This window comes from Danio aesculapii, chromosome 5, assembly GCF_903798145.1.
Source record: "Danio aesculapii chromosome 5, fDanAes4.1, whole genome shotgun sequence".
Classification (NCBI taxonomy): domain Eukaryota; kingdom Metazoa; phylum Chordata; class Actinopteri; order Cypriniformes; family Danionidae; genus Danio; species Danio aesculapii.
The window spans coordinates 59,993,493-60,010,600 of NC_079439.1; the positions used below are offsets into that span (position 1 = coordinate 59,993,493).

General features: G+C 35.0%; 1 protein-coding gene across 1 annotated transcript; it reads left to right on the forward strand.

Annotated features, from left to right (window-relative positions):
- The first annotated feature begins 224 nt into the window (after positions 1–224).
- layna (layilin a) lies at positions 225–16,733 on the forward strand. The gene is made up of 8 exons (XM_056457059.1): positions 225–447; positions 765–782; positions 3,671–3,971; positions 8,635–8,792; positions 9,715–9,759; positions 12,164–12,241; positions 13,081–13,183; positions 16,267–16,733. Exons 1-8 carry the CDS (start codon positions 372–374, stop codon positions 16,616–16,618), a joined length of 1,131 nt encoding a protein of 376 aa, XP_056313034.1. The 5' UTR covers positions 225–371; the 3' UTR covers positions 16,619–16,733.
- The last annotated feature ends 375 nt before the right edge of the window (positions 16,734–17,108 follow it).

A 17,108-nucleotide genomic window follows, 5' to 3' on the forward strand; every position in this document is an offset into this window, starting at 1 on the left:
GTTTGCCCTTTTAACAAATCTATTAACCTGAAACCGTTTGATTCCTTGTACTTATAAATTGTAATCGGATTTGTTCGTCACATAAAAGCCCATGGCGTCTTGGTCACTATCAGCTGATGATGTATTATGATTATTGTGTGTGAGTGTGTCTGAGTGCGCGCGCGTCTTCGATCAGTCTCGCGCCCGAGTCTCTCGGATCTGCCTGTCTGGATGTTCATAAAGATTTCAGCGGATAACCGGACAGGTGGTCAGTTTTCTCCTGCTGGAGCTCTCCCTCTGTTGGATTTGCATTTTTTATTCTCTCGGCTTTTCGTTTTTGTCTTTGTGAAGTTACTTTTGAGACCCATTGAAGTTTGATTAAAGGCAATCAAATGGATTTAATGAGAAAATGTGGCTGCGTGCTGCTTTTATTCAGCGTCTCCGCGTGCGCGTCAAAGCTTCTGGGCGGTGAGTTAGACGTGAAGAAATAAATTCTATTCGACTGTAAAATATATAATATATAAAAACAGATATTATAAAACTTAATCGATTTTTTAAACTGTACTGTCTTTTGACAAGCTTTTAGGTTCTTTGTCAAGCAGAAATGCATTGTAAAAGGTTTTCAGTAACTTTCTTTTTTCCACTCGCTATAACTAAACGTTTCTCATGTAATACACTTTAAAGAAGGTGTTTGAATATTAGAAATGACTTCTTTAGATCATGCTTTAACCAGTGGCTGTTTTTTTTCTCTACCACTTGTAAACTCCATCCTCCCTGTGGCGCAGACATTTATGAGCCCAGAGGTATGTTCTGCCGCAGACACTAATGGCTTTCTGTAGATGAAGTGATAGCTGATACAATGTGCATACGTTATATATAGTGAGAGATTGAGCTGTTTACTCTAGCAATTATAATTTAATGTGTATTTTCAAAGACATACGCTTTTACCATGTAAAATCTTTTACTTCACAAATAATTTTTGTACTTTTATATACATGTGTGGTACTGGTGATAGTCTTACAGCATTATTATTTTAGAAAATCTAAGGAAAATGAATATATGGGACATTCTACCAGAAACTTACACTATCTGTCCCTGAAATAAAAATGTAAATACAGTGAATAAAAAGTATTTCATCCCAAAAATCTATACAATGAACTGATGATTGATTTCTGAGTTCTGGAAAGGAATATGTCGTTCATTTGGTTCTCAGATTTTTGTTCTTTATTAAAAACACTTTACAAATTTACAAACTCTTTCATTGTCCTCGTCTTCAGCCCAATTGAACCTACAGCTTTAATACTTTTGTTATGCTAAAACCTGTTATTTAGAAAAAGGAAAATTCAGAAATAGCAAGTTTAAGTTGTTATCATTCACATCAATTGATTAAAAACATGAAATTGTACATAAAATCTACAAATAAATACTACAAATATAAAATACAAATACATTTACAATTGTACCTATGTTTCTGTCAGTCCTGTTACATTTGCATTAAATTTAACACACAATGCATGCAATTTGACCTTTAAGGCTATGACTTTAATGTGACATCATTTGGTGGAGAAGAAGCTGACATTGACATCAAGGATCATTAAATTGTATGATTTTTATGCTTGTTTTTTTAATGATTTTTTTTTTTGAGGATGACAAGCTTAAGTCAGGCCCATCATGTTTTTTAGAAGTGAAAAATGTACGTTTTTGGTAGAATGTCCCAAATGGGCTGTGAAGGAAAAAAAAAAGATTTTCATTTTGCTGACATTTACAGTGCATCCGGAAAGTATTCCTAGCGCTTCACTTTTTCCACATTTTTTTTAAATGTTACAGCCTTATTCCAAAATGGATTAAATTGATTCATTTCCTCAAAGTTCTACACACAATACCCCATAATGACAATGTGAAAAAAAATGTTTTTGAAATAGTTGCAAATTTATAAAAAAAAATAAAATAAAAAAACTGAAAAAGCACATATACATAAGTATTAACAGCCTTTGCTCAATACTTTATTGATGCACCTTTGACAATTACAGCCTCAAGTCTTTTGGAATATTATGCCACAAGCTTGGCACACCTGTCTTCGGGAATCTTTGCCCATTCCTCTTTACAGTACCTCTCAAGCTCTATTAGGTTGGATGGGAAGCGTCGGTGTACAGCCATTTTCAGATTTCTCCAGAGATGTTCAATAGGATTTAGGTCTGGGCTCTGGCTGGGCCACTCAAGAGCATACACAGAGTTGTTGTGAGGCCACACCATTGATATTTTGACGGTGTGCATCCCCACAGCATGATGCTTTTCGTCCATGTGGGGAGTGGTTTCCGTCTGGCCACTCTACCATACAGGCCTGATTGGTGGATTGCTGCACTGATAGTTGTCCTTTTGACAATCCAGTCTCGGTGGTCTACAGACAATTTCTTTGTGCTCATGCTTGGTTTGGGCTTTGACATGCGCTATTAACCCTGGGACCTTATATAGACAGGTGTATGCCAAATCAAATCAACTAAATTTACCTCAGGTGAACTCCAATTAAGCTGCTGAAACATCTCAAGAATGATCAGTGGAAACAGAATGTACCTGAGCTCAATTTAGAGCTTCACGGCTGAAGCTACGGTCACACCGGGCTTTGTGTGTGCGAAATTCTGTCGTGCAGTGCTGTGAAAAGGGGCGGGATTAAACAAGCTTATTAGACATTTAAAAAAGCGAGCAATTGCTCCATGTTTTACATTTTTGCCCAGAGAGGTCATGTTTTGATCCTCGATTGGTCTCATGCAGTCAAGTGATGCGATTTAGCAGGTTAGAGTTCACCAAGCTTGAACTTTGCACTGCAGCAACCTGCGAAACTTAACGCATGACCCCGCATTTCCGGTCTGACGCATTCGCGTGCGTATGAATGGAAGTCTATGGGAGGAAAAGTCAAGTGTGACCGCAGCTAAAGGCTGTAAATACTTGTGTACATGTGATTTTCAGTTTTTTTTATTTTTAATAAATTTGCTACAATTTCAAAAAAATCTTTTTTCACATGGTCATTATGGGGTATTGTGTGTAGAATTTAGAGGAAATAAATGAATTTAATCCATTTTAGAATAAGGCTGTAACATAAACAAATGTGGAAAAAGTGACTTTCCAGATGCACTGTACTTAACATTCACTTATAATTAATATAACCTTGCACTATGTAATGTGATTTGTTTTTCTTTATTGCCATAATTATGGCTTGCATCTTCCATTTAGCACCAACAGAACAATTAAAAATAAGTTTGTTTGTTTTTTTGATTCAATAATTTATAATTGTACGGTTAGATTCAGAGAGAAAATGTGAACTAGTTTTGTTATCTGCTGATAAATTGGAACAATTGATGTCTTACTGATTATTTATATTTAATACTGTAACTGTCTTGACTAATATGCACCAGTAAAACAGAGTTAAACTACAAATAAATCCAAATGAAATACTTTTTCTATTAACATTTTAAGCAGTATTATAAAAACACAATTTACACTTGTCAATGTAATATTAAAAGACATTAATGAAATATCATTATACTTAAATGTTTTTAAATATTTATATATTTAAATCATTGTAGGTTTATTACCTTGACTAACATTTATACAATATATTAATCAAAAGAATTGAATATATGATAATTAGAAAGATTTGTTGGTCTTTCCTAACATCTGTAATGTGTTTCTCTAGGCCAGCAAATATGCAAACGTGGCACTGAGAAGCCCTGCTATAAAATCGCCTACTTCCAGGACATTCGGCGTAAACTCAACTTTGAAGAGGCTAGTCGTGCCTGCAGGAGTGATGGTGGAGACCTTCTCAGCATTGAGTCTAAGACTGAGCAGAAACTGATAGAGACCTTCATCCATGAACTGAAGGCATCAGATGGAGACTTCTGGATTGGGCTGCGTAGGGATCAAGGGCGAGGCTATGAGGAGAATGCAAACTGTTCGTCTAAATACTACTGGATGGATGGAAGCCCAGCAACTTTCAGGTTGTACTTCTCAATGTTTTTTTTTTTTACAGATTTCCTATATGTTAGTCGGTTGGTTGCAAATTTGATTCGAAACAGAATGATAAACCTCCTGAGATTCTTGTTTTAAGGGGGTTATAATACATAATATTCAATAATTAGCATTCAAGTACATAAAAGGAAGGGAGAAATAAAGAAACAATATGTATAACCACAGAAAGAAGTACAACAACATCTAAAGCACCCAAAAAAGAAAAGAAATATACACTGATCGGACACTTTATTAGACATTACTAGTCCCAGGCTGGACCCTTTTTGCTTTCTGAACTGCCTTAATCCTTTGAGGCATAGATTCAACAAGGTACTGGAAATATTCCTCAGAGATTTTGGTCCACGTTGACATGATAGCATTATGCAGTTGCTGCAGATTTATCCGCTGCACATCCATGATATGAATCACCTATTCCACCACATCCCAAAGGTGCTCTATTGGATTGAGATCTGGTGAGTTTGGAGGACATTTGAGTATAGTAAATCATTGGCATGTAGTCTGAGATGATTTGAGCTTTATGACATGACGGTTATCCTGCTGGAAGTAGCTATCAGAAGATGGGTACACTGTGGTCATAAAGAGATGGACATGGTCAGCAACAATACTCACATAGGCTGTGGCGTTGAATGATGCTCAGTTGGTACTAATGGGCCCAAAGTGTGCCAAGAAAATATCCCCCACCCCTTTACAGGACCACCACCAGCCTGAACTGTTGATACAATGCAGGATGGATCCATGCTTTCATGTTGTTGATGCGAAATTCTGACCCTACCATCCAAATGTGGCAGCAGAAATCGAGACTCATCAGACCAGACCAGACCAACGTTTTTCCAATCTTCTATTGTCCAATTTTGGTGAGCCTGTGCGATTTATAGCCTCAGTTTCCTGTTCTTAGCTGACAGGAGTGGCACCCGGTGTGGTCTTCTGCTGCTGCAACCCATCCGCCTCAAGGTTTAAGGTGTTGTGCGTTCAGTGATGCTCTTCTGAACACCTCGGTTGTAACGAGTGGTTATTTGAGTTACTGTTGTCTTTCTATCAGCTCAAACCAGTCTGGCCATTCTCCTCTGACCTCTGGCATCAACAAGGCCTTTGCACCCACAGAACTGACGCTCAATGGATATTTTCTCTTTTTCTGCCCATTCTCTGTTAACCCTAGAGATGGTTGTGTGTGAAAATCCCAGTACATTCTGAAATACTCAGACTAGCCCGTCTGGTTTGGCTCGGCTTGAACTGCAAAAGATTGTCTTGACCATGTCTACATGCCTAAATGCATTGAGTTGCTGCCATGTGATTGGCTGATTAGAAATTTGCATTAACAAGCAGTTGGGCAGGTGTACCTAATAAAGTGGCCGTTGAGTGTAAGCCATTTTAAAACATAATTGGTTGATGTCATATATTTAAAGGTATTTCTTTTCTAAATATTGGAGAAAAAAACATTCATATAAGTAAAATTGACCGAAATACAGTTGAAGATATAGTCAAAAAATTACTTGCTTGTTCAAACTATTCAGTTAAAATGAGTTGAAATAACAGTTTTTAAGCTTGTTGTTTTTTTTTGTTTTTTTGGTTGGGAATTTGTTTAATTCACTTTAAATTTGTAAAAATGATTCATTTAACTTCTGTGTTGTGTTGGGCCAACATGTAGGAACTGTATGGAACCCAGCATTTTTTACAGAGTATACTGAGGATAATTAAAAGTTACACGTTTTAAATCACATTGCAACCAGTGAGGATGAAACGTCCAAATCCAAATGAGGATGAAGTAATAAAAATCTACAGTACGCAAATTATTGTAAGAGGCAAAATATCTGTTTGGATGCATTCAAACAAACCACATCATCATAAAAATGGTAATATAAGTTGTAACACAAGTTGTTTTGAGCCAGTTTCTGTGAAAGAAGATTGGGTTGTCGTGGACCTATCCTTCGACCACCACCTGTTTCACAATGTACCGACCCCTTACGGCTCCCCCTGCAGGTGGTGGGCCTGCAGGAGGATGGTCCAATGTTGCTCTTTCGGGCTGAGCCCGGCCAGGTTCTGTGGGATAAAACCCGGCCATCAGGTGCTCGCACACGAGCCTTTTTGCCTTAGGAGACCCTACCAGTGGCATTAACCCCCGACAACATAGCTTTTAGGTTCACTCAGGCACTCAAACCTCCACTACGATAAGGAGACGGTTCATTGAGCAAGGAGCTGAGCCGAAAGGCAAAGCTCTTGATTTACCGGTCAATCTACGTTTCTACTCTCACCTATGGTCATGAGCTTTGGAATATGACTGAAAGGACAAGATCTCGGATACAAGCGGCCAAAATGAGTTTCCTTTGCAGGGTGGCTGGGCGCACCTTTATAGATGAGGAGCTCTGTCACCCAGTAGGAGCTCGGAGGAGAGCCGGTGCTCCTCCACATCGAGAGAAGTTAGCTGAGGTGGCTTTGGGCATCTGTTTCGGATGCCTCCTGGACGCCTACGTAGGGAGGTGTTCCAGGCATGTCCCACCGAGAGCAGGCCTCTAAGAAAACCCAGGACACGATGGAGGGATTACATCTCTCAGCTGGCCTGGGAACATATATATATATATATATATATATATATATATATATATATATATATATATATATATATATATATATATATAACACAGTCCCTCCCCTGCCGTCCTAGATAATATGCTAACAGGTTAGCATTTTGGCAGATCACCTACTGCACCTTTAAGATTGAGACCATTGCCACTCTTGTCACACCTGCTGCAGTGCCCTCTGGTGGTCTTCAAGAGCACCAGCTCTTATTTTGGTTTTTGTGTGTTGTATCCTCATGTGAACACTCATTTCCAGCTGTTCCTCATTGTCTAATTAGTTCTGTCTTTTTAAGCCCTGTTATGTTGTGTTTAGATTGCCTTTGGATTTACAATGTTTTGTTTAGTTCTGTCCTGCTTTATTTGAGGTCCAGTTCATCGTGTTTGGTTTGTTTGTTCACTTTGTTTAGTATCATCACTGTTTTTGGATTCCTGTTTAGTTTTTGTTTAATTCACTCTTGTGCTTAGTTTTTGCACTTCACGTTTTCGTCAGTTTTGGTACCTTGCCTGTCCCCTTGTCATTTTTTGGATCTTCATTGCTTGACGTAATTTGCTGCACTTGGATCTTTCCCTTGTTTTTGTGATACCCAGTCATGACAACTCTATAATGCAGAAAATACATAATTAGTCAGTTTTACAAGAGCGCTAGTTGTTAAATGTAGACTTAATCCTGACTGAATACAAATTTAAATTTTTAAAACTTTGATGTTTGCGCTTAACTATAGGTCTATGGGCTCTATCATACACCCAGCGCAATAAGGCGCAAGACAAGTTTGACGCGATTTGTTGCTATTTTTAGGTTTTCAAGGTTTGGCCCACATTGTTTAAATAGCAAATCCATGTGCGCCACTTTGTAGATTCAGGGGTGTTCCAGTCTAAAAAGGAGATGTGTTAAGGTGCATTGCTATTTTGAGGAACTAAAGTAGACCGTGCCATTGACCAAATGAAAGCTGGTCCAAAGTCCAGCGCAGAGCGCAATAAATGCACATATCTTTACATATGAAAAAAAATTAAGATTTAAAATGTTATGAAAATTATTATTTTCTACATAAGTATAAAACCACTGCCTCCATGCCTTGTCTAGGGGCCCTTTTTACAGTTTATTCATGACAATTTGCATTTGTATAATGTTATTATTAGTAGTGGTATTTATTGTATACTATATTTGTTTTAATAAAAAAAAACAAGTTTAGATTTGTCCACCTGTCAGGTTTTGGAGATGTACACATCACCATATGGGGCATAAGAATGGATATAAATGTGACCACACTTCATTATTATTGTTCATTTATTGGTTTGCTGGAAATTAGAACTGTATTTAGAAATAGTTTTGAAACAAATCTTTGCTCTTAGCAAACTGAATTAAATATGAAGGCTAATGGATGTCTTTAATGGAGTGTGTAAAACACTGTTTCCATACTCCACGAAAGTAAAGGAGTAAAGTAAAAAGTAAAAAAAAAGAAAGTAAAGAGGCTGAATGGTGGAGGCTTGTTCTTTATCCTCGCGCTGCAGATGGTCTGTTTAAATGTTTTCTTGCTAGTGAAACGTTCAGTTTTTTCACTTATAAAGTCCGCCATTTAAATAGCAAATGCCATGGCGTGACTGACTCTTAAAGGGAATGTAAGATGAGACTCTGATTGGTTTAATGCATGTTATGCTCAAAACACACCCATAACTCATTAAGAGAATAAGCACAACCCTGTTAGACCATGCGCCGGGGAGCAGAGCATATTTTTCTGCCCTTAATGCTTTTGCGCCATGCACTTTAGACTTTGCACCTAGACCAAATAGAGCCCTAAAATTTTGTGGATCAAGACCTTAACCCTCTTTATAAATGACTATCTTTATAAATGACTTATTCTAAAAATCTATGGCACCTCAGCATATCATGACGTGTTAAAAAGATCAGCACATGAGGATATGAGAGGAAAGATTAATATATCTACAGTAGGTTCAATCCTCTCAGGCCAAGTGCCACAACTATAGCTCTTAACTGATCAATAGCCTTTAAAACTTCTGTCCTTTTGCTAATTGCTGTGTGTGTGTGGTGTGTATGATACAGAAACTGGCACTTTGATGAGCCTTCGTGCGGCTTTGAGGTGTGTGTTGTGATGTATCATCAGCCTTCTGCTCCTGCGGGTCAGGGTGGTCCATACATGTTCCAGTGGAATGACGACAACTGTGAAACCAAAAACAACTTCATCTGCAAGTACACCAAAGGTTGGTGGGGCATGTTTTCTGCAGAGGATCTCAGTTTTATACTAATGATCTGTTCCTTCTACAACTAAGCATTAAAGGTTATTAAATACTTCCCTCATGTCGACCTGAGACTGTTATTCTCCTTTGTAATAGAAATTAAGATATTTTAGGTTCAGAAAGTCCAGAAAAATAACAAAAAACATCCTCAAATAATATCAAATGCCATCAGGGGTTCAGTCAGAATATCATGCTACACATAAAACAAAGAGATTTTTTTTAACACATTTATAAACATAATAGTTTTAATAACTCATTTCTAATAACTGATTTATTTTATCTTTGCCATGATGACAGTAAATGACTGTCAGATATTTGATATTTGACTAGATATTTTTCTAGACACTTCTATACAGCTTAAAGTGACATTTAAAAGCTTAACTAGGTTATTTAGGTTAACTAGCCAGGTCAGGGTAATTAGGCAAGTTATTGTATAACAATGGTTTGTTCTGTAGACAGCCGGAAAAAAATTTGCTTAAAGGGGCTAATAATTTTGACCTGAAAATGGTTCATAAAAATAGCTTTTATTCTAGCTGATAAAACAAATAAGACTTTCTCCAGTTGAAAAAATATTATCAGACGTACTGTGAAAATTTCCTTGCTCTGTTAAACATCATTTGGGAAATATTAAACAAAGAAAAAAATTCAAAGGGGGGGCTAATAATTCTGATTTCAACTGTATTTCAGTGCAATCAGGCTTATGATTTCCTACTGGTGTTCAGGTACACTAAAGAAGAAACCACATATTTGGAGACTTTGCGGAATGTTCACACCATACAAATTTACTTTATAAAATGTACAAATTGAATAAAACGTTTATATTTGTATTGTTACATTTGGTGCTAGAGACAGTATGTGATAAGTTTATCATCATTTGATGTTTCAGATAAACCTCCAGCACACAATCCTGCTGAAAACAGAACACATGAAGGTATGTTAGGCATAGTGTGCATATATACAGTCAAGCAAGATTATTCATATCTCTGAGTTTAAGTTTTTGATCTAATGTAAATACAACAGAATTTTTTTTTGCACAATAATGCATTTTGTACATTGTCTTGTTATCTTTTGGGATAAGCCTGTGTCATTTCGGATCCAAAAAAAAAATCTGGTTGATTAGAAGTAACTTTGTCAGAATTTGGCAGGGGTATGAATAATTTTGGACTGCATATTTCTAATTATTTTTGTTTTTATAAATGTTTTATATGTCTATTGCAGTGGTTTTCAAAAAAAATAGGGCCTTAATACATCTTAAATGATTTCATTATTACATAGTTAAATTGAGCTACTTTTGAAAAAAATCTGTTTATTTGTATTAAGTATAACTTGTAATAAAGCTTAGATATATAATCATTTTTAGATCATTTTATAATCATTTTCTTAAACATACCTTTTAATATACTTTTATTGGAGTATACATAATGATTTTATTTTATTAGATTTTACAGAATTATTTTATGATTTAATGTGCACTTTGCATTTTTGAATTAATCCCTTTACTATTAATCTTTTACTTTACATTTTGTGTTTTAAGAAGTACATTTATTGTTTTGACTACTGAAGTACTTGATTATAATTTTATCAGTAGTGCCGATCCTTCCCCTCTCTCTGCTCCCCATGCTTTCCTGTCAGTTCTCTCTACTTTCCGATCCAATAAAGGTGAAAAAAAAAGAATTTGTCACCTTAGAATTATAGGGTTCTATCTGCGTTCTGAATGATTTTGAGATATTGAGCTTCAAAGTTTTTGCATTCCATAGAGCAAACAGTATGTGTGTAACAGTTCTCTTTCATTCATTAACTTGACAGAGACCCTAAATGTACTCTACATGTAAATTATCAAAGTTCTCTTACATTTACAAATTGGAGTAAATAAACCACGGTAAATGCAGATAGAACCTTCTAATTCTGAAAAGTAATTTTTATGCTTGGAATTATAAGGTTCTATCTGGCAGATCATTCATTGAAGCATTACTTTTCAAGAAATACAATCAATATATATATATATATATATATATATATATATATATATATATATATATATATATATATATATATATATATATATATATATATATATATATATATATATATATATAATTTGGTGTTATAACAATATGTTGACGCTTGAGATACAGTTACAGTTTTGCTTTCTATAACACTTATTTAATGTTTTAGGATGAATATTTTTTCTTGTTCAAATTTATCATACAAGACTGTGCTAAGTGTTTTGTCCAGTGCAGATGTTAATTTTATAAAATTAATTTGTTAATATTTATTAATTTTTGCTTTATATGAATTATTGAATTATATGTATTCTATTATTTGCCCTATGAATTCAATTGAGTATTTGTCCTTTAAGCCTTAATATTAAAATTAAAGACTTTAAAGGAAAACAGACAATGAGCAAATGAGTTTAATAACACTGAAAAATGTTTCACAGACTATGTATAAACAAATAAAAATATTTCACATTTAATATATTACATTTCTTTAATAACTGTTTCTTCATCCCAATGTCAAAAATGCTTCTGAATCATCACATTTACGCACATCTTTTCAGTTTCAGGTTTTTTCTCAATTTTGTGTGGTGCATTATTTAGTCGACTGTGATTTTGATTGTTTTTTTGTCTTTTTTTGTCTGTCTTTCTGGTCTTTCCTGCTGTCAATGGAGCGATCTGGTGAAATTACAAAGAAAGCTTATCCTGATTAGTCCTTGTGCGTGCATTAAAAAATGCAGATTGGCTAACAGAAAGAACCTTATAGAGCCAAGCTAGAGTTCAACTTTGTAGAGAAACCATTTTTGTTTTTTAAATAAAAAGTCTTAAAATGTAAACAACTTATAAAAAACATCACATATTGTAAATAAGTTGTCACATTTTAAGAATATGTCAATAACTCAATTTTGACAAAAATGTCAGATAAAACCTTATAATTCAAAGGTGACGAATTGTCTTTTTGATATATGCTAATCTAATACTTGATTATAAACCAAAAATAAATAAATACATGAAATCAGACAGAAAGACCTTCAAATATTATCTTACATGGTGTCTTGACAACAAATGTTTTATGTTACTTTAACTTATTTCAATAGATTTTTCACTATATTTTTTATTATGCAAAGTTTAACTTCATATGTTTAGTTCGTTTGATTCTTGCAACTTAAAATGACTAGAAAGGTTCATTTGATTCAACTAGAAAAATTAAGGCAGCAATATTTTACAGTGTCAGATTATTTGTACTGTATGTGTTTTATTTATTAATTTCATATTCCCAATGCTGCCATATTCATTACACCAGATAATGCACTAAAACTTAATTCTCTTACATTGCAGATGCTCTTCCAACACGCAGATACCCCTCTGTAACATTGAAGGATGATGGCATAAGGACGGTTGTATCTGGACTTCCAGGTGAATCTTTACTAAATACTTTGAGGTCCAAAGCCTTTCTGGGAATAACATAGTTTTAGGATTTTAAAAGAATGCACGCAAATGGTAAGATGTGAAATTAGAATTTGCTTTATATATTATGTATTATTTTTAGATTAATATTTAAGTATATTTGTGTAAAAGAAATAGATATTTTCAATCGGCAACTATACATTACACTGATCAAATGTGTAAGCGAAGACATGCATGTTGTTATGAAAATAAGTTTTTATTTCCAAAAACTCCAAATTTATTCATTAAATAATGTATCTACTGTACATGCATCTGAGTTATAGGTTGTGTTAAGTTTGTCTTCCATGGCATTTCTGGTTTTATTTTTGTTAAATGAACTATGACACCATGTGAGATGTCATGTGGTGTTGCCAAGGACCATATTGTTACTATTATTATTATTTTTTTTTTATGTCATGATACGTAAAATCGTAAAATTCAAAAGGATGTCTTAACTACTTCTCAAATTGTTTTTTGGTTTCCACAAAAATTGTAAGCAGAACAAATATTTCCAATAATAATAGTTCTAAAAAGTTCTTTGAGTTCCATATTTTAATCTAACCTTGTCCTTGAGAATATTTGTGTAAGATCAAGTGACACTGAATACTGAAGTAAAGATGCAGAAAATTAATATGTTCTACTAAAATTGCTATTTTTAGTTTCTTTAAAAACAATAAATGAACGCAGCCTACATACAGTAAGACTTTTTTTAAAACAGCAAACAATCTTTCAGACTTTTTGAAGAGTTTGTCAATAAAGGCTTAACTGATCACATTAATCAATATCCTGCTTCATTTCTGTTTTTTCAGATAATGCTCTCAATATCGCATACATTGTACTGCCAACCATACCACTTCTGCTGCTGTTGATTGTGGCGACTGGAGTTTTCTGCTTCAAGCTGTTTACAAAGAGGTGCATTATTTCACTGATAACTTTACTGATCAACAAAAAGGTTCAATTTAATACCCAGTGTTGGGTAAATCAAAAAAATAATTAATTAGCAAGTACTTTATCATTATAAACATTTAAAATACTTATTCCAATGACTTTGTCTGAAAATAAATTGAATCGCTCAATAAGTCATTTAATTACTTGACTGTAATACAATTTTAATACTTCATAAATCTCAGCCTGTGATAGACAATCGAAATACAACTTTTAATTCTTTCAATTTGAGTCAAACATTACCTTTTAAAAACACACTAAAAATGTTACATATTATATGTATCAAAACAAAAAAAGGTTTATTGGCACCTTAGTTTATATATACCATATACTGGCATACATTTCTTACTCATTTCATTGTTTTTTGAGGATGTGCAATTGTCAGGCAAACGTCGGCCCCTTTAGTTGATAAATAAAAAATTGCTGTTAAACAAAGAAGATATTTTCAACACATTTTTAAACAGAATAGTTTTAATAGTTTAAAAATTTGCCATGATAACACTATATATATTTTATATAATATCTTTGCAAGATACCTCTCTTGGTTAATTAGGTTAACTAGGCAAGTTATGTTAATTAGACAAGTAATCGGACAAGAGTGGACAACCAAATAATTTTAAAAACTGCTTTTATTTTTGCCAAACTAAAAGAAATAAGACTTTCTCCAGAACAGGAATTATTGCTGAAAACACTGTGAAAATGTTCTAGCTCTCCTAAGCATTACTTGGGAAATATTTGAAAAAGAGTGACTAATCATTTTGACTTCAACTGTATATTCACCATTTGAAGTGGGTCAAAACCTTTCATCAAAGATGTCCTGAAGCTATTCAGCAGCCCCATTTACACTAATACATTTTATTTTTAAACACACAAGTTTTGCTACGGCTACATCTTCCGTCCACACTACCCCGGAGTATTCGAGCCCTGAAAATGGAGCATTTTGGAAACGCTAAGGAGGCCTTTTTGGTTTTAAAATGCTGCTGCTCTGTGTCAGTGTGGATTGGGGAAAATGGAGTCATCTGAAAACAGAGGTGTAGCTGTAGACGTTCTAATAGGTGCTTTTTCTTGCATCTTGCAAGTTCAGTTGCATATTTTCCTTGTAAGTTGCAGACTTTGCAAGTTTGATAATGAAAACAAACTCTAGAGGACACGTCAGGTAAATCTTCAATGGGCACAAATAACTTCAACGTTATTTACATCACCCTGGCTACATTGTTTCACTATCTTGCCAATAAAATGAAAACGTGATATAAGGAACTGCCTATTTTCATTTTGATATTAACAACTTAACAGACACTAAAATGTTAAGGCATTGTGTAGCTACATATTTATATGACCGTCATTTTCACTGTATGCATATTTATAACAAAGCGGAGCCTATGTATAACATAACTGCCTTCTTTCATTTTCAGTGAAAAATACTAAACATACCGCGTCTCTTTTGCTGAATATCAGTTTTAATCAATAATGGCAAGTAATAAAACAATAAGTTTATACAATATAGGCATAATAAAGGCAATCAATCAGTCATATGTGCAGAATCAGTGTACGTGGTTACATAAATTAATATATTAACTTATCTTTGCACTCAGCCAAAACACGTTACCTGAGAACAAGTAATAGATTCAAAAGACCAAAGAATCATTAGATAGTAACAAGATGAATTAAATATCATGTTTAACAACTATAGTAAGATGAGGTCCAGTGGTATATCCTTGATGAACTGTCCGACGCGCGCTGTTCTCTCCTGGGGAGGTGTGCTCAAAGCACCTACTGACTGTCTGGAGCTCAGATGTGCGCATACGCTGCAGCGCATGCCAGAGTGTTTGTGTCTCACACCCCCGGCTCAATCCTGCTCTCCCAATCAGTGCTCACCTTCACAAAACACCTCCATCCAATCCCTTGAACCCTCACCGGCATTCTAAGCACCTGCACCTGTGTTCCCTCATCTAAGGCCACTATAAAAGCCTACCTTCTCCTCGCAGTCATCAGCCGGGATTGAAGTCTGATGATTGTCTTCACTTTTGCTCCTTCGTCTTCTCACCTTCTTCCATGGATGTTCCTTATGAGTCTTCGAGTCCTTCATACTGATCAAGGGAAGTGATTATTCTTATCTGATGTTTACTAGAAGATCTGCTATCATTCTAATAAACTGTGTGCTTGTATACACACCAACGGATTATCGTAGTCTACTTATCGATCCTTCGCACCGATCTAGTGGAACACTGGTGTTTTGTTTACCAAAATATCCACTACCTACCAGATGAATTGTATGTCTGTATACTCTCCCACTGTGTCTACAGAGAGTAAACACTAGTGAGATCGACTGCTACAGCTATTGAAACTCATATTTCTGTGTATGAAGATCACAACAGCATATATATCAACCCGTTGCATTCCCTTTATGATTAGTGACCTTGTTTTGAATGAAACTTGTGGAAAGATAACCACCTCAGTCTTCCTTGTCTACCAACGTGACATTGTGTGGTCACATGATGTGCATTTTTAGTGGTATAGTGCGGACGGAGATCTTCTCAGAAACACTAGATGAAATGCCAGTGTGGACGTGGATCGTTTTCATTCTAAAACGCCATTTTAAAACTAAAACGTATTTGTGTAAACTGGGCCTTAGGACAAATTTGAAAAACCTTTTTGATCCTCTTCAAACTTTGATTAGAGATATACTCTTTATATGTAATTAGTTTGCTACTTTATACCTTTTATTTTCATGAGCTAAATGTCTCGTTCAATTTATAGTTTCTTAAGGATACGCAATCGTCTTGATAAATGTAACATTCTTTAGTTGAAAAAATTTCTGCAAAATGTATTTGTATAACAAAAACTATACAATTCCTCTGCTTGTATGAATTGATTTATCCAGAACTGTTGATTTGATTTAGTCTTTAAGACAAGTAGATTTTAAGTAACCGTAATTATCTAGAAATGAAATAGGAATCCCTTACATCTATTTTTTAGAAAACAAATTACTTTGTGACTAATTGAACCCACTACTATCAATACCACATACCACATTGTGTGTGTTTATGCAGGAAGAAAGAACAGACAGAGACTCCTCCGAAGGATCCAGGATACTGGGCCGCTGGAGAAAGATGCAACAGCCCGAGCCCGGACGTCTATAACGTCATCAGAAGGCAGCATGAATCAGATCTGGCCGGCACACGGCCTGACATCAAGAACACTTCCTTCCTGGGGTCTTCTCCAGACACTCCACCTGGAGATTATGACAACCTGGCAGGCAGAGACACAGAGAGTGGTTTTGTGACACTGGCCAGCACTGAGAGCGGCTTTGTGACCAATGATATGTACGACACGCTGCAAGGTCGAGGAAGCGGGAGATACTACAGAGACCAGGGCTGGATGGATGAGTTATATGGCTTCTGATATGGAGGATAAACGTGTAAGCATTTCTTTCTGTATTCTGCTGTTAAGAATGGCAATGCTTGTTGATCTCTCACCTAAGGTTTTTCTTTGGTGCTAGATATCCAGTATTACAGTATACACCTTATTAATGCAACATGCATATGGCAAACCATTTTAACATTTAATCATTTAATAATGCACTACTTTTTTAAGGTACAATATTTTTTCATTAAGTACTGGGACTTATTTATAAGCTAATTGTGCTCATTGTTTATGTACTAGTACCTTTTTAAAATATACTAGTACACTGTAAAAATAGCTGTAAAATTGACAGTAATTTTGGTTGCCAGGAATACTGTAACATTTACAAGCGCACTGTAAAAGTACAGCATAGTTGTAATTGTTTATTTATAGTGAGCCTATAAATTTGGCCAGTAATACTGTAAAATTTACAAATATGATGTAAATGAACAATTAAGTTGTAATTGGTAATTTACACTGCTCTTGTAAA